This window comes from Pseudoliparis swirei, unplaced genomic scaffold (genome assembly GCF_029220125.1).
Source record: "Pseudoliparis swirei isolate HS2019 ecotype Mariana Trench unplaced genomic scaffold, NWPU_hadal_v1 hadal_27, whole genome shotgun sequence".
Lineage (NCBI taxonomy): Eukaryota > Metazoa > Chordata > Actinopteri > Perciformes > Liparidae > Pseudoliparis > Pseudoliparis swirei.
The window spans coordinates 1,133,683-1,154,451 of record NW_026613263.1 but is presented as its reverse complement, the minus strand read 5'-3'; the positions used below and the strand labels follow the sequence as shown (position 1 = coordinate 1,154,451).

The window sequence follows — 20,769 nt, the reverse complement described above, 5'->3', positions numbered from 1 at the left end:
CAAATGTCTTTATTCTTCAAAGTAAAGCACTGTTTTTTCAATGAAGATAACATTAATCATAAATACCCTCTCTACATTGTTAATGTGGTAAATGACTCTTCTAGGTGAAACGTCTGGTTTCTAATGACATATCTCCAGAGGTGTATAGAGGCCCATTTCATCATCACTCCAGTGTTCTAATGGTACATTGTGTTATCGCCTTAGAAGACTAATGTCTGATTAGAAAACCCTTGTGCAATTATGTGAGCACAGCTGAAAACAGTTATGCTGGTGATATAAGCTATACAACTGGCCTTCCTTTGAGCTTGAAATTTGAAGAACAAAATTAATACTTCAAATATGAATCATTATTTCTAACCTTGTCAATGTCTTGACTATATGTTCTATGAAATGTTCAATTCATTTATTAATAAAAGTGAGTTTTCATGGAAGACACGAAATTGTCTGGGTGACCCCAAACTTTTGAACAGTAGTGTACATACATATATGTATATATATATATAAATATATTAGGGCTGTCAGCGTTAACGCGTTAATCTATGCGATTAATTTGGCCGCGTTAACGCACTAAAATATTTTAACGCAGTTAACGCAACTTTTTTTTTTTTTTTAAACCGCGGCAGTACGGTTTGACACTGTTTCCGTTTTTAAAACAATTATTTCTCCGCGAAAATAAGGAGCAGAAATCAGTTTAACTCGTGGATGAATCAGTCGGTTTCCTCCTCTCCTTCCTCCCGTCTCCCCCTCTGATACACAGAGGAACGGAGGGGCGACGTGTCGGGGGACGCGGCGCGGAAAGAACGCGACACACGAAACCTTCACCGTGATTTGTCAATCCGTTTGTCTGTCAACATTTAGGGGAAAAAACAACCAATGAACACTCAGTAAATCACAAAGGACCTCCCACCTCACAGGTGAGGCTCATTAGCAGCCTGTCAGTCAGAGAACCAGAGAACACCGCGCGAGGACAATGAGCCTCATTGAATAGAGCTGAGATTGTTCTGGAATGTTTGATGTAGAACACGTGGGGGTGTGTCACATGCAAAAGACTTTAAACGGTGAATTTAATTTATTTTGTAAAATGTATAAAATGCCCCCAGCCTCCAGAGGGTGAACAGGACATATGTGAATGTCAGTCAGTCACCAAGGCCACTGGTTCTGCTGTTCAGTGGTAAAGATGACAGGACCAATGGGGTCTTAATATACTTCTTTTGTTTTACTAATCTGATGTTTCACTGAAGAAACAATTTATCATCCACGATATTAAATACCTCGCTGGCACTGTATATGTAGGAGCCTCTTTGAAAACACAGCTCTGTGTGAAGTTTTGTCTTTAAAAAGAAGGAAAACACTTTTAAGCGCGATTAATCGCGATTAATTAATCGCAATTTCAAAATGTGCGATTAATTAGTAAATTTTTTTTAATCGATTGACAGCCCTAAAATATATATATACACACTACGGTCTAGAGTTCCAGTTTGCATGGAAGCAGATCCACTCAATGTGTGTGTGTCCCTCTGAGTCAGTGTGTGTGTGTTCCACTAATTAACCTGACATGCTACACAGGTCAGCAGCAGACTGCCAGAGGTCAAACCAAAAGGTTTATATCTTTCATCCCTGTTTTTTATATTTTATTTTTTATTCTTGTGTGTTTAGTTTATTGGTGCTGCTACTGTTCCGACAAATTTCCCCTTGGGGATTAATAAAGTACATATCTATCTATCTATCTATCTTTACATAAACATATGTTATACATTTTAACTTACTTTATTATTTTATTGAAATGTTGTTCGTTGTTACTCTGTGTGTATGTGTCTCTGTGTCAGTGTGTATGTGTGTCCCTGTGTGTGTCTCTCTGTGTCAGTGTGTATGTGTGTGTGTCCCTGTGTGTGTGTCTCTCTGTGTCCCTGTGTGTGTGTCTCTCTGTGTCAGTGTGTATGTGTGTCCCTGTGTGTGTCTCTCTGTGTCAGTGTGTATGTGTGTGTCCCTGTGTGTGTGTCTCTCTGAGTCAGTGTGTGTGTGTGTGTACCCTCCGTCATGCAGAAGACCCTGAGGAAGGCCAGCAGCTGGGCTGAGATTGGCGGTTCATTGCTGTGCAGAGCAAAGATACAGGACCTGCAACACAACATGTGTTTACACAACAACACAACATTTACACAACAAACCAACAAACACATCAACAAGACAACATGTGACATGTCATAGAAACACGTGTGGGTGAGTTACAGGTCAACCTCTTGGGAAACGGGTTACCAGCTTTCTTCAGACGGGTAGAGTTACCTCATGACTCGTGAGTGTGAGAGTGTGTGAATGTGAGTGTGTGAATGTGAGAGTGTGAGTGAGAGTGTGAGTGTGTGTGAGAGTGTGAGAGTGTGTGTGTGTGTGTGTGTGTGTGTGAGAGTGAGAGTGAGTGTGTGTGAGTGTGTGTGTGTGAGAGAGTGTGAGTGAGAGTGTGAGTGTGTGTGAGAGTGTGAGTGTGTGAGTGCGAGTGTGTGTGTGTGTGAGTGCGAGTGTGAGTGTGTGTGTGAGTGTGTGTGAGAGTGTGAGTGTGTGAGTGCGAGTGTGTGTGAGAGTGCGAGTGTGTGTGTGTGTTCCTGTGCTGCACTATGATGTGTGCGGTTGTTTAACTAAAGAACATATATCTACAATCTATCTATCATCCCTAATCAATAAGCTGCCACCCTGCAACTCACGTCGGTCAGACGAGACCACGCGGCCATTGGTGAGCATGAGTCACTATGAACACACACGTGACACACACGAGCCACACACGAGCCACACGTGACACACACGTGACACAGCTCGTGCAACACGCCTGCGTTTCAACCCGCGCCAGAAGCCAAAGGGCCGAGCTGCCCCTAGACGTGTAATGCTGCCCTGCTGCCACTAGAGGGGCCACAACGGCCTCTCATGGAGATCAACATTTAAATGGTTGTGTTGTTGTTTGTTGTGTCCTGTGTGTATTGACTACTACGTAGGTAAACACAACAATAAATACTTTTTTTTAAAATAAGTTAGAATTGTTAAAAGTAAAAATACACAACGAAATAAGAATAACATTGACTGTTATGTTTTGTTTTTTGTTCAATAAATCTAACAAAACAGTTTGAATCTGTAGACGCCTAATAGACTTATTATTGTCTAATAGTCCTATTACTGTCTAATAATATTATTACTGCCTAATATACTTATTATTGTCCAATAGTCATATTACTGTCTAATAGACTAATTAATTTGTAATAGTCTTATTATTGCCAAATATTATTATTAATGTATAATAGTCTTATTAATGTCTAATTATCTTATTAGACTTATTATTAGTCATTTTTATGACACTATTTCATATCCTGTGAGCCTAAATAAGTATATTTATTATTTTTGAACAAAGGTTAAATGTTATTTCACAAAAAGTTCCCCAATGTATTTTTAAAAGCCCCTGGAGACAATCAGAGGGCAACAACTGACCCCATGTCATATATAAATGTCCTACTCTGATCTGAATTATACCAGGGGGGGGGGGGGTAATAAGAAATGTGGCAGTAGTCTTGACCCATATTCACAAACTGAATAGTCATCAGGGTTCAAACACATGTTGACCAATGGTTTCCATGACCTTCCCATAACCTTTCTATGATCGTTCCATAATCTTTCCAGGATGTTTTCATGACCAAACATGTGACATATACATGAGTATAAACCTTTATGGAAATGAATGACAATAGTTTGATTAAAAGAATAAATATTGATATCAATGTTTATTCTTTTAATCCTAAACTGTGTAAATAAACATGTGAATACAACAACATTTCCAGGTCTTTTTTAGGACTTTTCCAGGCCTGGAAATAACCACTTTTAAATTCCATGACTTTCCAGGTGTTCCCGGAGCCTGTGAGCCTGTGGAGGAAGAGGAGCGGAACCTACGCCGGGATGCCGGCCCGCGCCAGCACCTCGGCCTTCATGGCGAAGAGGCGCTCGCTCTTGCTGACGCCCAGCTTGATCTTCACCCGGTCGTGGCCGTTGTCTTGGAAGAAGAAACCGTTGTGGATCACAAACTCGGCGTTGGACCGCGTGCCGTAGAATATATAGATCTACAGGGAGGAAGAAAATCATCATCATCATCACCACTGTCATCATCACCATCATCATCACCACTGTCATCACTATAATCACCATCATCATCACCACCATCATCACCATCACCACTGTCATCACTATAATCACCATCATCATCACCATCACCACTGTCATCACTATAATCACCATCATCATCACCACTGTCAACACTATAATCACCATCATCACCACCATCATCACTATAATCACCATCATCATCACCACTGTCATCACTATAATCACCATCATCATCACCACCATCATCACCACTGTCATCACTATAATCACCATCATCATCACCACTGTCAACACTATAATCACCATCATCACCACCATCATCACTATAATCACCATCATCATCACCACTGTCATCACTATAATCACCATCATCATCACCACCATCATCACCACTGTCATCACTATAATCACCATCATCATCACCACCATCACCACTGTCATCACTATAATCACCATCATCATCACCATCACCACTGTCATCACTATAATCACCATCATCATCACCACTGTCATCACTATAATCACCATCATCACCACTGTCATCACTATAATCACCATCATCATCACCACCATCATCACCACTGTCATCACCATCATCATCACCACCATCACCACTATAATCACCATCACCATCACCACTGTCATCATCACCACTGTCATCACCACCATCATCATCACCACTGTCATCACTATAATCACCATCATCATCACCATCATCATCATCACCACCATCATCATCACCACTGTCATCACTATAATCACCATCATCATCATCATCACCACTGTCATCACCACCATCATCATCACCACTGTCATCACTATAATCATCATCACCACCACCACTGTCATCTTCATCCACATGGTGACCAATGGGTGTCGAGGACTTTAACCTAAATGTCCATGACTAAACATTTCTTGTAAACATATGATGCATGTCGTATCTAAACCAACACAAAGTATACGGTATATAACCTTAAATGACTCAAATGAATTAGAAGAATAAACGTTCATGTCTTCTCAGTGACGGTGCGTTCACTTGCAGTAGGAAAGAGCAAAGCGGCTTATATTTAGAGTCATTCTTTGAAAAGCATATGAATTATTTTAAACTCTTGAATGAAGACATGAATAGAACCAAATGTCCAGGACTTTTCCCGGCCTGGTCGTCCCCTGGCCCCTCCCTTCCCGAGTGCTTCCTGCTCAACACAAGCAGAAGTCCGAGCAGTGGAGTGCACCTGCTGGTTCTGCTTGTAGTCCTGCAGCGCCACACACTCACAGCGGTCGTCCTCCAGGTTGTAGCCGGTGGTGATCTGCGGAGCAGCGGCGTCAGTACTCTGGGGTCAGGGGTCACACATGACGGGCCATGCGGGCCTCACCAGTCCGTTGGTGTGGTTACACATGTCCCACAGCGGGATCAGGGCCAGGATGATGTGGCTGCCGTCCTCAGTGGGGATCTGGTTCTGGCGGGTCATCACAGAGGACACGGCCCACCTGTCGACCAATCCCTGCTCGTTATTGACTCCACTGACAGGATCAGAACCAGCAGCCCACCGAGCTGCAGTGGAGCCGGTGCTCGCCAGTGTTACAGGCGTATGGATGATGTCATCATGTTAACAGATCAACTGAGGGTCCGACTAAATAACACCGAGCGGTGTGAGCCTACGGGTGATGTCATGTGTGCATATGTAAATATATACATATTGTTTTGTTACAATTGTTAGGCCAGCATGTTAATACGTTTTATTTTGAAAACAGGAAATGTCCCGTAACTTCCGGTAGCTTGTAATCAGGAAGTAAACAAGAGCATGGCTCAGAGACGCTGTCTTCATTAGTCTTGTAATCCAGTGGAATCTGCATACATCTTTTACCTTTTGATAGCATCGTTGGTATGTATTGATTTGTGTTGTTGTTACTCATGATTGCAGATGATTATTTTCGTGACTGTTTAGTTTTGAGAAGTTTTATGCACATCGAGTCATTGTATTCATTATGCTCTTTGTGTGTTTTAGTTTTACACTTTCCTATGTCAATAAACATGTGGACAACGGACAAGGGTCTTCAGAGTCATGATGTCAGGAAGGAGTTCGTCTAACTGCCGAGGTGTATAACAGCACATATACTGAGGGCAGCACACATATATATATAAATAATACATATTTGATGACCCAAGTTATGGTAAACCAGAATTATTCTTAGGAACATATTCTTTGAGAAAGGAAACATGAACACGTTATAAAGAGGATATGGTCCCCCCCCCCCCCCCTCACTGACCTGTAGTCATCAAATGTGAAGCGGTCCTTCAGGGGCAGCTGACTGGCGGCCGGATGAGTCTGGAGAGGAGGAGGAAGAAGGACACAAATATACTAAATCAGATTCATTGTGCAGGTAGAGGGGTCTGCCTATTTGTTATCATTATTATTTGTTATAATTATTATTTGTCCGGGGGTTGTTTGTTTCAGACTCTGATATTTCAGTGTAAATATAACGTAGAAGGCGGTTCAGTGATCACATTAGACACTGAAGTACAGGTCATGTTGTTCGTATTTAAACGGCCACACACAGCCCCCCCATTGGCCAAGGGACTGGAGGCCCTAACCCTAACATCAGACCTCCACCAAATTCAACAAACCGGACATCTAACGGGGGGGGGCTACACAAAAAGAAGAACACAAACACACGCACACACACACACACACACACACACACACACACGCACATACACACACACACCTCCATGTTCAGTCTTCAGTGTGTGTGTCTGAGTGTCTGAGTGTGTGAGCAAACACTAAGACAACAAACACTAAGACAACAAACACCAAGACAACAAACACCAAGACAACAAACACCAAGACAACAAACACCAAGACAACAAACACCAAGACAACAAACACTAAGACAACAAACACCAAGACAACAAACACCAAGACAACAAACACTAAGACAACAAACACCAAGACAACAAACACCAAGACAACAAACACCAAGACAACAAACACTAAGACAACAAACACCAAGACAACAAACACCAAGACAACAAACACTAAGACAACAAACACCAATACAACAAACACCAAGACAACAAACACCAAGACAACAAACACTAAGACAACAAACACTAAGACAACAAACACCAAGACAACAAACACCAAGATAACAAACACCAAGACAACAAACACCAAGACAACAAACACTAAGACAACAAACACCAAGACAACAAACACCAAGACAACAAACACTAAGACAACAAACACCAAGACAACAAACACCAAGACAACAAACACCAAGAAAACAAACACCAAGACAACAAACAATAAGACAACAAACACCAAGACAACAAACACTAAGACAACAAACACCAAGACAACACCAAGACAACAAACACCGCGGCGCTACTTCCTGATGGCGCCATGCACTCTCGGTGTGTTGGTGCGATATTTTGTTGTTTTCGTTTAAATACTGTTTTCTGCTGTGATTCCCAGAGCTCTTTAACCAGAGAAGAGCTCATGAACATCAGGGGAACAACTCCAGCGGATTTATTTCCAATGTTTTTAACTTCTGTGGAGTTACTGGACATTTTTGTAAAAGGTGTGCTCACCTTCGCCTGTGGTGAAACGGCGGAGAGGAAACGCTCAGGGGCGCTTGTTCGGCTACGAAAGCGGGGATCTCGTACAGCGCTGCCGGGCATATTTCTCTCAACGTCCGCTCACTGTGCAACAAACTGGACGAACTCCAGCTGCTGGTGGGGAGACAGAGACTTCTCCTCATCCTCCGCCCTGTGTTTCACGGAATCATGGCTTAGTGGATCGATACCAGATTCTGCGCTCCAGCTCGCTGGCTTCCAGCTGTTCGGCGGACCGGGACACAGAGCTCTCCGGAAAAGCAAAGGGTGGAGAATCTGCTTTTACCTCAACAACGGCTGGTGCAACGGCGTACGTGATCCTACAGCACTGTTCGCGGACCTGGAATCTTTTATCATTCACTGCAAACCCTTCTACTCCCCGTGAGTTCGCTTCATTCATCCTGGCGGAGTTTACATGCCGCCGGAACGTGCACGAGCACAGCGGACCCTCGCCGAACAGATACGGTGTGTGGGCGGACCTACCGGACTCTTTAGTTATTGTACTGGGATTTTAACAAAGGAAACCTCAGCCACGAACTCCTAAATATAGACAGTTAATAAAATGCCCTACTAGAGAGAAGAGCATTCTGGACCACTGCTACACAACAATCAGCAGGGCCTATCACGCCGTCCCTCGAGCTGCACTGGGAAACTCTGACCACGTCATGGTTCATCTGATTCCCTCATACAGGCAGAGACTAAAGCTCTGCAAACCTGTGGTGAGGAAGTTCAAGAAGTGGACCAGTGAGGCTCTGGAGGATCTTCGGGCGTGCTTGGACTGTACTGACTGGGATGTCTTCAGGACTGCTACCAACAGCCTGGATGAGTACACAGAGGCTGTAACTTCCTACATCAGCTTCTGTGAGGACAGCTGTATTCCATCCAGCTCCAGGGTGAGTTATAACAACGACAAACCCTGGTTCTGAGGGGAGCTCAGGAAGCTAAGACGGCAGAAGGACCAGACATTCAGGAGGGGGGGCAGGGACCTGTACACAGAGTCCAAATACAGGTTTAGCAAGGCGGTGAGAGATGCTAAGCGTCTGTACTCTGAGAAACTGCAACAGCAGCTCTCAGCAAACGACTCTGCTTCTGTCTGGAGGGCTCAGGCAGATCACCAACTACAAGCCCAAATCACCCCACTCCATGAACAATGTGCTTCTGGCAGGCAGGCTAAATGAGTTCTACTGCCGCTTTGAAAGACAATGGAGCAGTCCTGAGACCATCCCCACAGCCCCATCAACAAGCCACAGACCATCAGCCCACCCTCCCCAGCCCATCAGGGGCTCACACCTCTGGAGCACCCTCCATCAACTCAGCGACGACCCTCGTCATCCTGGAGAGAGCGTCAATAGGCTGTTCAAAAGCAGAACCCCATAAGCAGCGGGCCCGGACTCCGTCTCCCCTCCACCCTTAAGCACTGTGCTGACCAGCTGTCTCCGGTGTTCACCGACATCTTCAACACCTCCTGGAGACATGCCATGTTCCAGCCTGCTTCAAGGCCTCCACCATCATCCCGTCCCAAAAACCCAAGATCACAGGACTCAATGACTACAGGCCCATCGCCTGACCTCTGTGGTCATGAAGTCCTTTGAACGCTGGTCCTGTCACACCTCAAGACCATCACCGACCCACTCCTGGACCCCTGCAGTTCGCCTACAGAGCCAACAGGTCTGTAGGCGATGCAGTCAACATGGCCCTTCACTACATCCTCCAGCATCTGGACTCCCCAGGAACCTCGCCAGGATCCTGTTTGTGGACTTCAGCTCTGCTTTCAATACAATCATCCGTCCCTGCTGCAGGACAAGCTCTCCCAGCTGCACGTGCCCGACTCCACCTGCAGGTGGATCACAGACTTCCTGACCGACAGGAAGCAGCACGTGAGGCTGGAAACACGTCTCAGGCTCCCGGACCACCAGCGCGGGGTCCCCCCAACGCTGTGTTCTCCCCCCCTTGCTGTTCTCCCCCTACACCCACAGCTGCACCTCCAGTCACCAGTCCGTCAAGCTCCTAAAGTTCGCGGATGACACCACCCTCATTGGACTCATCTCTGGTGGGACGAGACCGCCTACAGGTGGGAGACTGACCACCTGGTGACCTGGTGCAGCCAGAACAACCTGGAGCTCAACGCTCTAAAGACAGTGGAGATGGTTGTGGATTTCAGGAGAATGCAGCCCCACCCGCCCTCTCATCCTGTGTGACTCCCCGTCGGCGCTGTGAGTCCTACCGCTTCCTGGGCTCCATCATCTCCCAGGACCTCAAGTGGGAGCTGAACATCCGCTCCATCACCAAGAAGGCCCAGCAGAGGATGTTCTTCCTGAGGCAGCTGAGGAAATTCAACCTGCCAGGAGAATGATGGTACAATTCTACGGCCATCGTTGAGTCCATCATCTGCTCCTCCATCACCGTCTGGCACCCTGCAGCCACAGCCAAAGACAAGCGCAGGCTGCAGAGCATCATCCGCTCGGCCGAGAGGGTTATCGGTTGCAATCTGCCTTCCCTCCAGGTCCTGTTCACTTCCAGGTCACTGAAGCGGGCCAGAAAGATTGTCGCTGACCCCTCCCACCCTGGACACTCCTGTTCGAGTCCCTCCCTCGGGAGGAGGCTGCGATCCATCAGGACAAAGACCACCCGCCACACCAAAAGATTTTTCCCGTCGGCAGTCGGGCTCATCAATGGAACCCGGACTGACTGACTGTCACCCCCAGGACTACCACCTCTTCTTCCTCCTTCTTCCCGCTCCTTCCTCTTCCTCCTCCTCACTCCTCCTCCCTCCTCCTTCTTCTTCCCTCCTCCACACACGTCACTTTAACATGCACTTTAACTAAAACACACACCCAAACACTTCACATTATTTGTTGTCTTTCTGTCGTGTTGATTGTTGTTTGTTTTGTCATGTCCAAATGTTGCACCTTCCACCAAAAAAAATTCCTCGTTTGTTTGTGAAAACATTCCTGGCAATAAAACTGTTTCTGATTCTGATTCTGATTCTGACAACAAACGCCAAGACAACAAACGCCAAGACAACAAACGCCAAGACAACAAACACCAAGACAACAAACACCAAGACAACAAACACTAAGACAACAAACACCAAGACAACAAACACCAAGACAACAAAGACCAAGACAACAAACACCAAGACAACAAACACCAAGACAACAAACACTAAGACAACAAACACCAAGACAACAAACACTAAGACAACAAACACCAAGACAACAAACACCAAGACAACAAACACTAAGACAACAAACACCAAGACAACACACACCAAGACAACAAACACTAAGACAACAAACACCAAGACAACAAACACCAAGACAACAAACACCAAGACAACACCAAGACAACAAAGACCAAGACAACAAACACCAAGACAACAAACACTAAGACAACAAACACCAAGACAACAAACACCAAGACAACAAACACTAAGACAACAAACACCAAGACAACAAACACCAAGACAACAAACACTAAGACAACAAACACCAAGACAACAAACACTAAGACAACAAACACCAAGACAACAAACACCAAGACAACAAACAATAAGACAACAACACCTGTACACAGCTCTAACACCTGCACAATTAGCCAATCGGAGACTCTAATGGGTGTGTCCATATAGATTTACATGTAAAGACTTTCCACCAACACATAGATGTACATGTCAACAGGTGTAAACATGATATTAATACTGCCTTTATTCCTTTTAGATTTAGTCTCATCAGTTCCTGAGTGAGACCTAAGGCGTTCTACTTTCAGGTTCCGTCGCACTTCATTACAACGTGAACAATAGTTTCTACCAGAGCTGCGTAGCCCTCAGCGGACAGCAAGGGATCTGCAACCGACTTCAGGTCGGGAAGACATCATTCATTTTCAATATATATATATCTGTACACTACCGTTCAAAAGTGTGGGGTCACTTAGAAATGTCTTTATTCTTCAAAGAAAAGCACTCTTTTTTCAATAAAGATAACATTAATCAAAAATACCCTCTCTACATTGTTAATGTTGTAAATGACTCTTCTAGGTGAAACGTCTGGTTTCTAATGACATGTCTCCAGAGGTGTATAGAGGCCCATTTCATCAACGATCACTTGTGTGTGTGTGTGCCTGTGCCTTTGTGTGTGTGCCTGTGTGTGTGCCTGTGCCTTTGTGTGTGTGCGTGCCTGTGCCTTTGTGTGTGTGCGTGTGTGTGTGTGTGTGTGTGTGTGCCTGTGTGTGTGTGTGCCTGTGTGTTCAGTGCTCCTGCCCACCTGAAGCAGTTTGTAGAAGTAGGCGTACTGGCGCGCCGTGTTTTTGTACTGGCTCAGCACGTCCTGCACTGCCTGCGTGCCCACGAGCAACTGCACCTCCTCCTGCTGGTAGTAGAGCGGGGTGTCGTACTCCTCGGGGAGACTGCGGATGTAGGGCAGCCAGGGCGAGGCGGGGTCGGCCCGCTCACACAGGAGGTGGAAGGCCAGCGTCACGTTGCCCATGGCCTGGAGGATCCGGTCCTGGCTGTACAGAGGGCCTGGGACAGAGGTCACCGGAGTTACAGAGGTCACCACCTTTTGTTTGTGAGGTCAAAGGTCAGAAATGACGATGTGAGGTCAAAGGTCAGGGATGTCTATGTGTACAGAGAGTAAAGCTGTAATTTGGGATGTTGGGCTGTATAAAATAAACTGGATTGAATTCCTTACCCAGCACAGAGTTCTGGGCCGACTCCACAGTCATGAGCATCTTCCTGGGAATCCACAGGAAGAGTTCCTCTGCCTACACACACAAACACAAACACAAACACACACACACACACACACACACACACACACACACACACACACACACACACACACACACACACACACACACACACACACACACACACACACACACACACACACACACACACACACACACACACACAAAGTTACAGCCGTGGCCTCCAGGGGGCCGAGGTGAAGGGAGGAGCTGGACTGTTTGAGGGGCAGCGTTGTGGTTGCCAAGAGCAACGGGACTCTGCCTGGAAGTCTAGGGACTACAGATGGAAACTAGCCTCCCGGCTATAATCTGGCATATTTACATGTACATTGTACTGTCTATCAATATGCACTGTCCCTTATTCTCTAAATAAATAAATAAGAAATAAATCGGTCTTTGTTCTTGAGTCATAATGTTAGACTCTCTGTGGTATATACCTGTCATGCTTCATTTCCGTGGCTCCGCCCCTCCTCCAGTGTTCATCAGAACACCTGGATGTGGTCCGAGGACCTGGGCTCACCTTGATGTCTCTGGTGGCCTGCAGGCCGTAGCCCTCGCTCCCAAAGTGGGCCACCGTGAAGCTGTCACAGGACGCGCCGCAGTCCTGAGCCCAGGACAACAGGCCTGGGAAGTAGTCCTGTCTGCTGCCCTCAAACACGATGGACATACCTACACACACAACCACACACAACCACACACACACACCCTGTTCACTCCTCTCTCGTCACAGGACTACAAGTCTGTGTGCACGCTCACTCACCCTTTTGTTTTTTGCGAATCTTGTCCACCAGGCCTCTGATCTGCAGGTACTCCTCCCACTCTTTACCAGCAGAGGGCGCTGCTCTGCTGCATTCTGGGAAAGAATGCTGACCATAAACACCTTCACTATATCGCTCTAAATGAACAACTCAGCCAGATCAAAGCTTAACCATGACGTGTTAACGTAAGAACATGTAAACATGGCGTCCTCTGGAGAACAACAAGATGACATAACGAGCAGAACAACAAGATGACATTACGAGCAGAACAACAAGATGACATCATAACGAGCAGAACAACAAGATGACATCACAACGAGCAGAACAACAAGATGACATCATAACAAGCAGAACAACAAGATTACATCATAACGAGCAGAACAAGATGACATAACGAGCAGAACAAGATGACATCATAACGAGCAGAACAACAAGATGACATCATAACGAGCAGAACAACAAGATGACATCATAACGAGCAGAACAACAAGATGACATCATAACGAGCAGAACAACAAGATGACATCATAACGAGCAGAACAACAATATGACGTCATAACGAGCAGAACAACAAGATGACGTCACAACGAGCAGAACAACAAGATGACATCATAACGAGCAGAACAACAAGATGACATCATAACGAGCAGAACAAGATGACATCATAACGAGCAGAACAACAAGATGACATCATAACGAGCAGAACAACAAGATGACATCACAACGAGCAGAGCAACAAGATGACATCATAACGAGCAGAGCAACAAGATGACATCATAACGAGCAGAACAACAAGATGACATCATAACGAGCAGAACAACAAGATGACATCACAAAGAGCAGAACACCAAGATGACATCATAACGAGCAGAACAACAAGATGTCATCACAACAAGCAGAACAACAAGATGACATCACGAGCAGAACAACAAGATGACATAACGAGCAGAACAACAAGATGACATCATAACGAGCAGAACAACAAGATGACATCACAACGAGCAGAACAACAAGATGACATCACAACGAGCAGAACAAGATGACATCACAACGAGCAGAACAACAAGATGACATCACAACGAGCAGAACAACAAGATGACATCATAACGAGCAGAACAACAAGATGACATCATAACGAGCAGAACAAGATGACATCACAACGAGCAGAACAACAAGATGACATCATAACGAGCAGAACAACAAGATGACATCCACAAACTTTCCACGACTTTAAACCACATTTCCATGACCAAATTGTAAAATCTCAGTGTATAAATTAGTTATTAATAAACCTTAAATGACAAATGAATGAGACAATAGTTTGATTAAAAGAATAAATATAGATATAAATGTTTCTTCTTTAATTAAACTTGTAAATGAACATTAAAACATTTTCATGACTTTTCCTAAACTTTTGGGATTGACATTTTTTTGGATTGACATTTTTAAATCCCATGACTTCTCCATGACGTGTGAGCCCTGCGGTGGCGTGTGAGTGAAGAAGAGGAGGACTCAGACTTACTCTGCAGCAGCTCTGAGATCAGGTTGGTCATCTCCTTGGGGGAAACCACAGCGCTGGCTCCCGAGCCAGACCTCTTCGTCTTCACTCTGCTCTTCTTCCCCATGGTGCTGGAACACAGTCACCGTTAGCTGCTTGAACAACTCATCGGTTCCTGCAGATGTACACCAATAATTAATAACTCAACATTTGAATAAAAACACAGGAATTACATTTAGGATGCCAACCAATTTTGGAAGAAGAGAAAAAACGTCATTGTGTGAAGTTAATGTCCGTCTTGTCATCGTAGGATCGCTTCTGAGCTGCTGCATGTGCACAGTGACACACTAATGAACAACTACACACGTTAAGTTTCAGTTAAACTACGTGATTACACGACTGGATGGAGAAGGACAAAACCAGACAATGAACAGTGTGAATAAAATACACGAAAAAGTGGAAACCAATGCAGCACTGTTTTATGAAGAGTACAAGGTGAGCAGGTCGTCAATTACATTCACTTTTTTGTGTATCGCCCATTATCACAAATTACGAACTAGCCTCAGCGGCCTTTACAAGGTGTACACATACGATATCGCTGACCTTTGACCTCACATCGGAATCAGTGTGTCATATAATTGAATAATGTTGATCCATTAAATTAGTAATTTGCCGATTACGGATTAAAAAGAGAACCTGTAGCGCGGCGAGATTTGACATCGATATAAATCACTAAATGAACCTGGTCAGTTGAATTAAACCACACATGTTACCGTGACACGTAATGTCTAAAACTATACAATATGCGTACACGGGGACACGGGGGAACCACATGTCAGCACTCAGAGTTATTGACCCGTAATAATAAACTGTGATTTGAAAATATATGTGTGTGTGTGTCAGAGTGAGTGAGAAAGACCTGCAGCCTTGGAACCATGTTAGAAAAATAAAACTTCTAAAACTTGAAAAGTGACTGAGTTTATAGGGTAGCGGTCTGGAATTTGTAGTTCCCCGAATTGGCCACCAGGTAAACTTTCTAGGGGGCTTAGTCTCACACACACACACACACACACACACACACACACACACACACACACACACACACACACACACACACACACACACACACACACACACACACACACACACACACACACACACACACACACACACACACACACACACACACACACACACACCTTATAACCATATAAATGAAGCAGGAAGTATTCACTGCATTGTAAAGAAGCAACGGTTGAATATTCTCTAAACTATTGGAGTCGGCCTCAACAGATTTACTCAATGTATAATCTAAATACCGTGACTTGTAGCAGTGTCCTGTGTGCAGCCTGCTCTGCTGTGAGAACCGTCATCAGTGGAACCACATACTGGGAGGACATTAATGCCAAGACAAGTATCTGACTGTCATGTACAGTGGTCCCCAAACTATGGCCCGTGGCCCGTGTACGGCCCCCTGAACAATACCAGATGCATTATGATTTGTTTTCCAGTCTGGCCACGCAAATCCTAGACTAGCCCTGTAAAATAGAACGGAATAATGTCAAAAAGGTCAGGCAAGAGAAACATTTATTCAGAATGCAGATTATTTAACCTGCAGTGGTCAAACGATTATAGTTTTGTTCAATGCAAAGAAAAGTCTGTTTGTGTCATCTGTCAAGAGGCGGTATTCTAAGAATACACGATGAGTCACAAAGACCAGGATGAGAACAAGGCCAAACCGAGCAGAGTCCCAGCTCAAAGAAACGCTTTTCCTGTGAAGAACACAGAGAGCGGTATTTAGTTATTATTTATTTCCTGACTTTTTTTCTGTGAAGATCCTCGAAAGGGTTATTAATATGTGGTTATGTGGCTTTCTGGAAAACAATACATGTTTACATGGAGGCACCCTGCGATCGTCACACGAGTTCCGGAACAAACCCCCGTCAGAGAAGGGGAGTTATGCGGCCTCACGGGAACAGTTCGGGGACCCCTGGCCCAAAATCAAACGTGTGTCCACGCTGGACAGGCACCACCTGTCCCGGGACCTCATCCAGGTGAGCCGAGGTGCCGGTGGATCACGAGGACACGCTCTGTAAACCCGGGGATGCTCCTCACATCCGGGTCACGGAGCAGCGTGTTCTCCTCTCGCATGGAGACTGACCCCTGACCCCAGCCGGTTCCCCACAGAGAGACTGATTCACTTTGTTTGTGCAACTCGGTCCCGTTCGTGTCCGGCCTTCAGGTGGAACAGAAGGGAGCTCTGCCCACGACGTGCCCTCCGCCCGGAGTCCGGGCTGCTCGCCTCCCTCGGGCCGTCGGCAGGCCGGTGTGCGGTATGAACTGGTTTTTGAATGAACTGGTCTTGGTAGCGTGCATGAGGCAGATGTTCCGTACGAGTGGCCTCGAGTTGCCTCTCAGGACCCGTCTGAATCACTATGAAATGCACATTTCCGTCGCTTAGCCTCTCTGTCACGTTCTTTTGATGTAACGCTAATGTTTTAAAGACTAAACACGGATGACTTTGCTGTAAAATGTGATACCTGTTCGGGAGGCTGTAGCTGAGATGCCGAGGACACGGAGCGAGGACAAAGTAGGTGACTCTGCTGATGCCTGTTCAATATACTACTAACTTCAATAAATACTTGACAAAATGCTCTTGTTGTCAGTCTGATATTTATGTTATACGTCGTTATCTGACGTCCAGTCGATGTGAGACCAGTTTACTCTTCATACAGTGTGTCATGAAGCATGTAGCCCGTTGTTTACACCCAGCTCGCTCACCGCTGTCAGCTGGGAAACTGTGATCGACTCAGATTAAGTTGTGATCCAACAACACTGAGTGCTGTCTCACGTCTCTTATGTTTTATATTCGAGACTACGGATCCACATATATCCTCGTAACTATACTCTACTCTGTGCAGCACTCACTGTCCAGATTAAACATGACTGTTACCTGTTGGTACGATAAGGACACATTGAATAACTACACAGGAGCGGGGGGAGCAGCTCCAGCCTTCATTTAGGATTTCGACGGCATTAACGAAATGTTTTCCACCTTCATGACGATCATATCACTTGTTGACTGGCGATAAAAAAAATTACAAAAATGGATAAAGATTAACGCCAAGAATCGAACCCGCGATCATCTGCGACCACAGGGCCTCCTGAGTGGCATCCCAACTACCACACTGAGCTATAGAGGAATATGGGTTGATTACAGTCAGTTTACGTTTTAGATTAATAGATAAATCACTAATAGTGATCATCAGTAACTGCGTTTCCTATGGTCGCATCAACTTTAATGCACAAAGCGGCTGTTGCCTATGCAATCACGTATTTGAGTTAGGTGGGTCTATGATGTAAGAAGAAAAGGCAGTCGGTGTTAGAATATATTATATAAATATTAATGTCTTTCAAAGTTACTATATTACTTACCTAATTTGCTCAAAGTCAGTTTTTGTTATTGTAAAGTACATTGTAATGTAAAGCGGGTAACCGGGTGAAATACCCTATAGCTCAATGGTAGTTCACAAGCAACGAACAGAACAGCAGGTGCACAAGTCGGCTGTTTGATTCTTTGAGATATCCATGATTTTATTATTTTTTTATTGTCGTTTTAGATATTTTTTTATCGCCAGTCAACAAGTGATATGATCGTCATGAAGGTGGACAACGTTTCGTTAATGCCGTCGAAATCCTAAATGAAGGCTGGAGCTGCTCCCCCGTCATGTGTCAAAAGACACGCTCCTGTGTGTAGTTATGCGTGTCCTTATCGTAACAAAACAACAGGTAACAGTCATGTTTAATCTGGACAGTGAGTGCTGCACAGGGTAGAGTATAGTTACGAGGATATATGTGGATCCGTAGTCTCGAATATAAAACATAAGAGACGTGAGACAGCACTCAGTGTTGTTGGATCACAACTTAATCTGAGTCGATCAGTTTCCCAGCTGACAGCGGTGGGCGAGCTGGGTGTAAACAACGGGCTACATGCTTCATTACACACTGTATGAAGAGTAAACTGGTCTCACATCGACTGGACGTCAGATAACGACATAAAACATAAATATCAGACTGACAACAAGAGCATTATGTCAAGTATTTATTGAAGTTAGTAGTATATTGAACAGGCATCAGCAGAGTCACCTACTTTGTCCTCGCTCCGTGTCCTCGGCGTCTCAGCTACAGCCTCCCGAACAGGTATCACATTTTACAGAAAAGTCATCCGTGTTTAGTCTTTAAAACATTAGCGTTACATCAAAAGAACGTGACAGAGAGGCTAAGCGACGGAAATGTGCATTTCATAGTGATTCAGACGGGTCCTGAGAGGCAACTCGAGGCCACTCGTACGGAACATCTTCCTCATGCACGCTACCAAGACCAGTTCATTCAAAAACCAGTTGATACCGCACACCGGCAGCTAGCTGTCGCCCCTCTGAGCGGCATGAGAGCCGGGTCCAGGGCGGGAGCGAGGCCGGCCGGCCCACGGCCCACGGCTAGCTGCTCTACTGTTACATTATAAAAGGATCAGTCTGAGTTTTAGAGGAAGCTAATCTGCGAGATCTGCTGACAAGCTCAAACCTGTTAAGAAATAAAAATGCCTCCAAACTAAATGCAACTATTTATACAAATAACACTGAGCGCGAAGTCGTGCTAAAGCAGAAATGCAGGTTTCTGTGATTCAGTCGTACCTTGTGAGAGCAGCAGCTTCTCCGGTCCTGCACTGAACACAACCTTGACTGAGCCGCGCATCTGATTGGACTAGCCAGGGAATACGCCCACGGAAACGACACTAGGTGCTGGCATTCTGATTGGTTGTGGGGCAGCACGCCCGTGGAACAGCCTATCGGGTCCATGGAAGGAGCAAAGGGTGCGGATGGCCCTCCCACCGCGGCTTGCAATTGGACGGTTACTTTTAGAAAGACCAGTTGCTATACATGGTCATGTGAGCGACACTGATTGGCTGATGACGTGTCCGTCACACATTCCGCTCCGTGCTTTGTTTGGATGGTTCCTCTTCAGCAGAACTGCACAGCCGTCTACCTGCGTGGGACTGCTCACATGTGTGTACGTACAACAGGTGGAACACGTGTCGCCACTGCCATTGCTGCCTAGTAACAGCATACGGTCCACCGCAGGGTGCATGCCGGTTCCCGTTCACACAAGTAAGACCACCGAGTTCCAGCCCGGCCTCCGACTGCGGTCAAGCCAGCCGCCACTTCGAAAAACACAGTCAAGCCAGCCCGCACGATTTTTTTCAGTACACGTATATACCAGACATTACGGTACGAGCGTGTGAAAGCTGTCTTCAAAATAAGAGCGAACTTCCGGTGAACGTGATATGACGAAACACGCCTTTAAATACAGATATAGTGATAGATTAAACTAAATGAAGAGATGAAAAATCATGAATGGTATTAATGATGAACACATTAAATGAAAGAAAGTAATTATTCAATATTGGGATATTCTGATTTAGAATTTCAAAATAAAAGCTAAAGACTTTCACTTCTGATTCATGGTAGAGTACCTCAATGTGTCATCCAGAGATGATCAAGACATCCTGACGTTTGATTTCTAAATGAAAGCACTTCATAAAGAAAATAATAGTAATATATTTCCAGTATTTGATATTTCTTTGAAGCAAATCTGTAAGTTTCTTGATAAAAATTACACTGCGGTCTTGTTAATGGTGACCTCTGCTAGGCCCATGATTATTCTCATGAGATATTACTGTGTAGATTTTGAATGAATTCAATTCAAAGTTAGCGAGAAACAAATATTATTAATATTATGGCAATATTTGGATTTTATTTAAAGCAAATCTGAAACTTTCTTCAAAAAAGGTACACTGCAGTCTTGTTAAGGGTGACCTCTGCTAGGTCCATGATTATTCTCATGAGATATTACTGTGGAGATTTCGAATGAATTCAATTCAAAGTTAGCGAGAAACAAATATTATTAATATTATGGCAATATTTGGATTTTATTTAAAGCAAATCTGAAACTGTCTTCAAATA

At 44.9% G+C, this 20,769-nt stretch overlaps 1 protein-coding gene across 4 annotated transcripts in view; it reads right to left on the bottom strand.

The window, feature by feature from the left end:
• The window catches only part of setd3 (SET domain containing 3, actin histidine methyltransferase), a 23,346-nt gene extending 3,684 nt beyond the window's left edge, over positions 1–19,662 (bottom strand). Inside the window, exons 1-11 of one of the 4 annotated variants that reach the window (XM_056410784.1) lie at positions 19,441–19,662; positions 14,774–14,924; positions 13,254–13,346; positions 13,014–13,162; positions 12,436–12,508; positions 12,010–12,266; positions 6,400–6,458; positions 5,505–5,619; positions 5,364–5,438; positions 3,922–4,088; positions 2,030–2,115 (exon numbers count right to left, since the gene is read on the bottom strand). In XM_056410784.1, the coding sequence (XP_056266759.1) occupies positions 2,030–2,115; positions 3,922–4,088; positions 5,364–5,438; positions 5,505–5,619; positions 6,400–6,458; positions 12,010–12,266; positions 12,436–12,508; positions 13,014–13,162; positions 13,254–13,346; positions 14,774–14,876 (1,177 nt within the window). In that variant the 5' untranslated portion in view covers positions 14,877–14,924; positions 19,441–19,662. Of the gene's footprint in view, positions 1–2,029; positions 2,116–3,921; positions 4,089–5,363; positions 5,439–5,504; positions 5,620–6,399; positions 6,459–12,009; positions 12,267–12,435; positions 12,509–13,013; positions 13,163–13,253; positions 13,347–14,773; positions 14,925–14,982; positions 15,785–16,950; positions 17,089–19,440 lie in introns of those variants that run through there. The other 3 variants (XM_056410785.1, XM_056410786.1, XR_008831123.1) reach the window with 3 other exon arrangements.
• Positions 19,663–20,769: the final 1,107 nt, after the last annotated feature.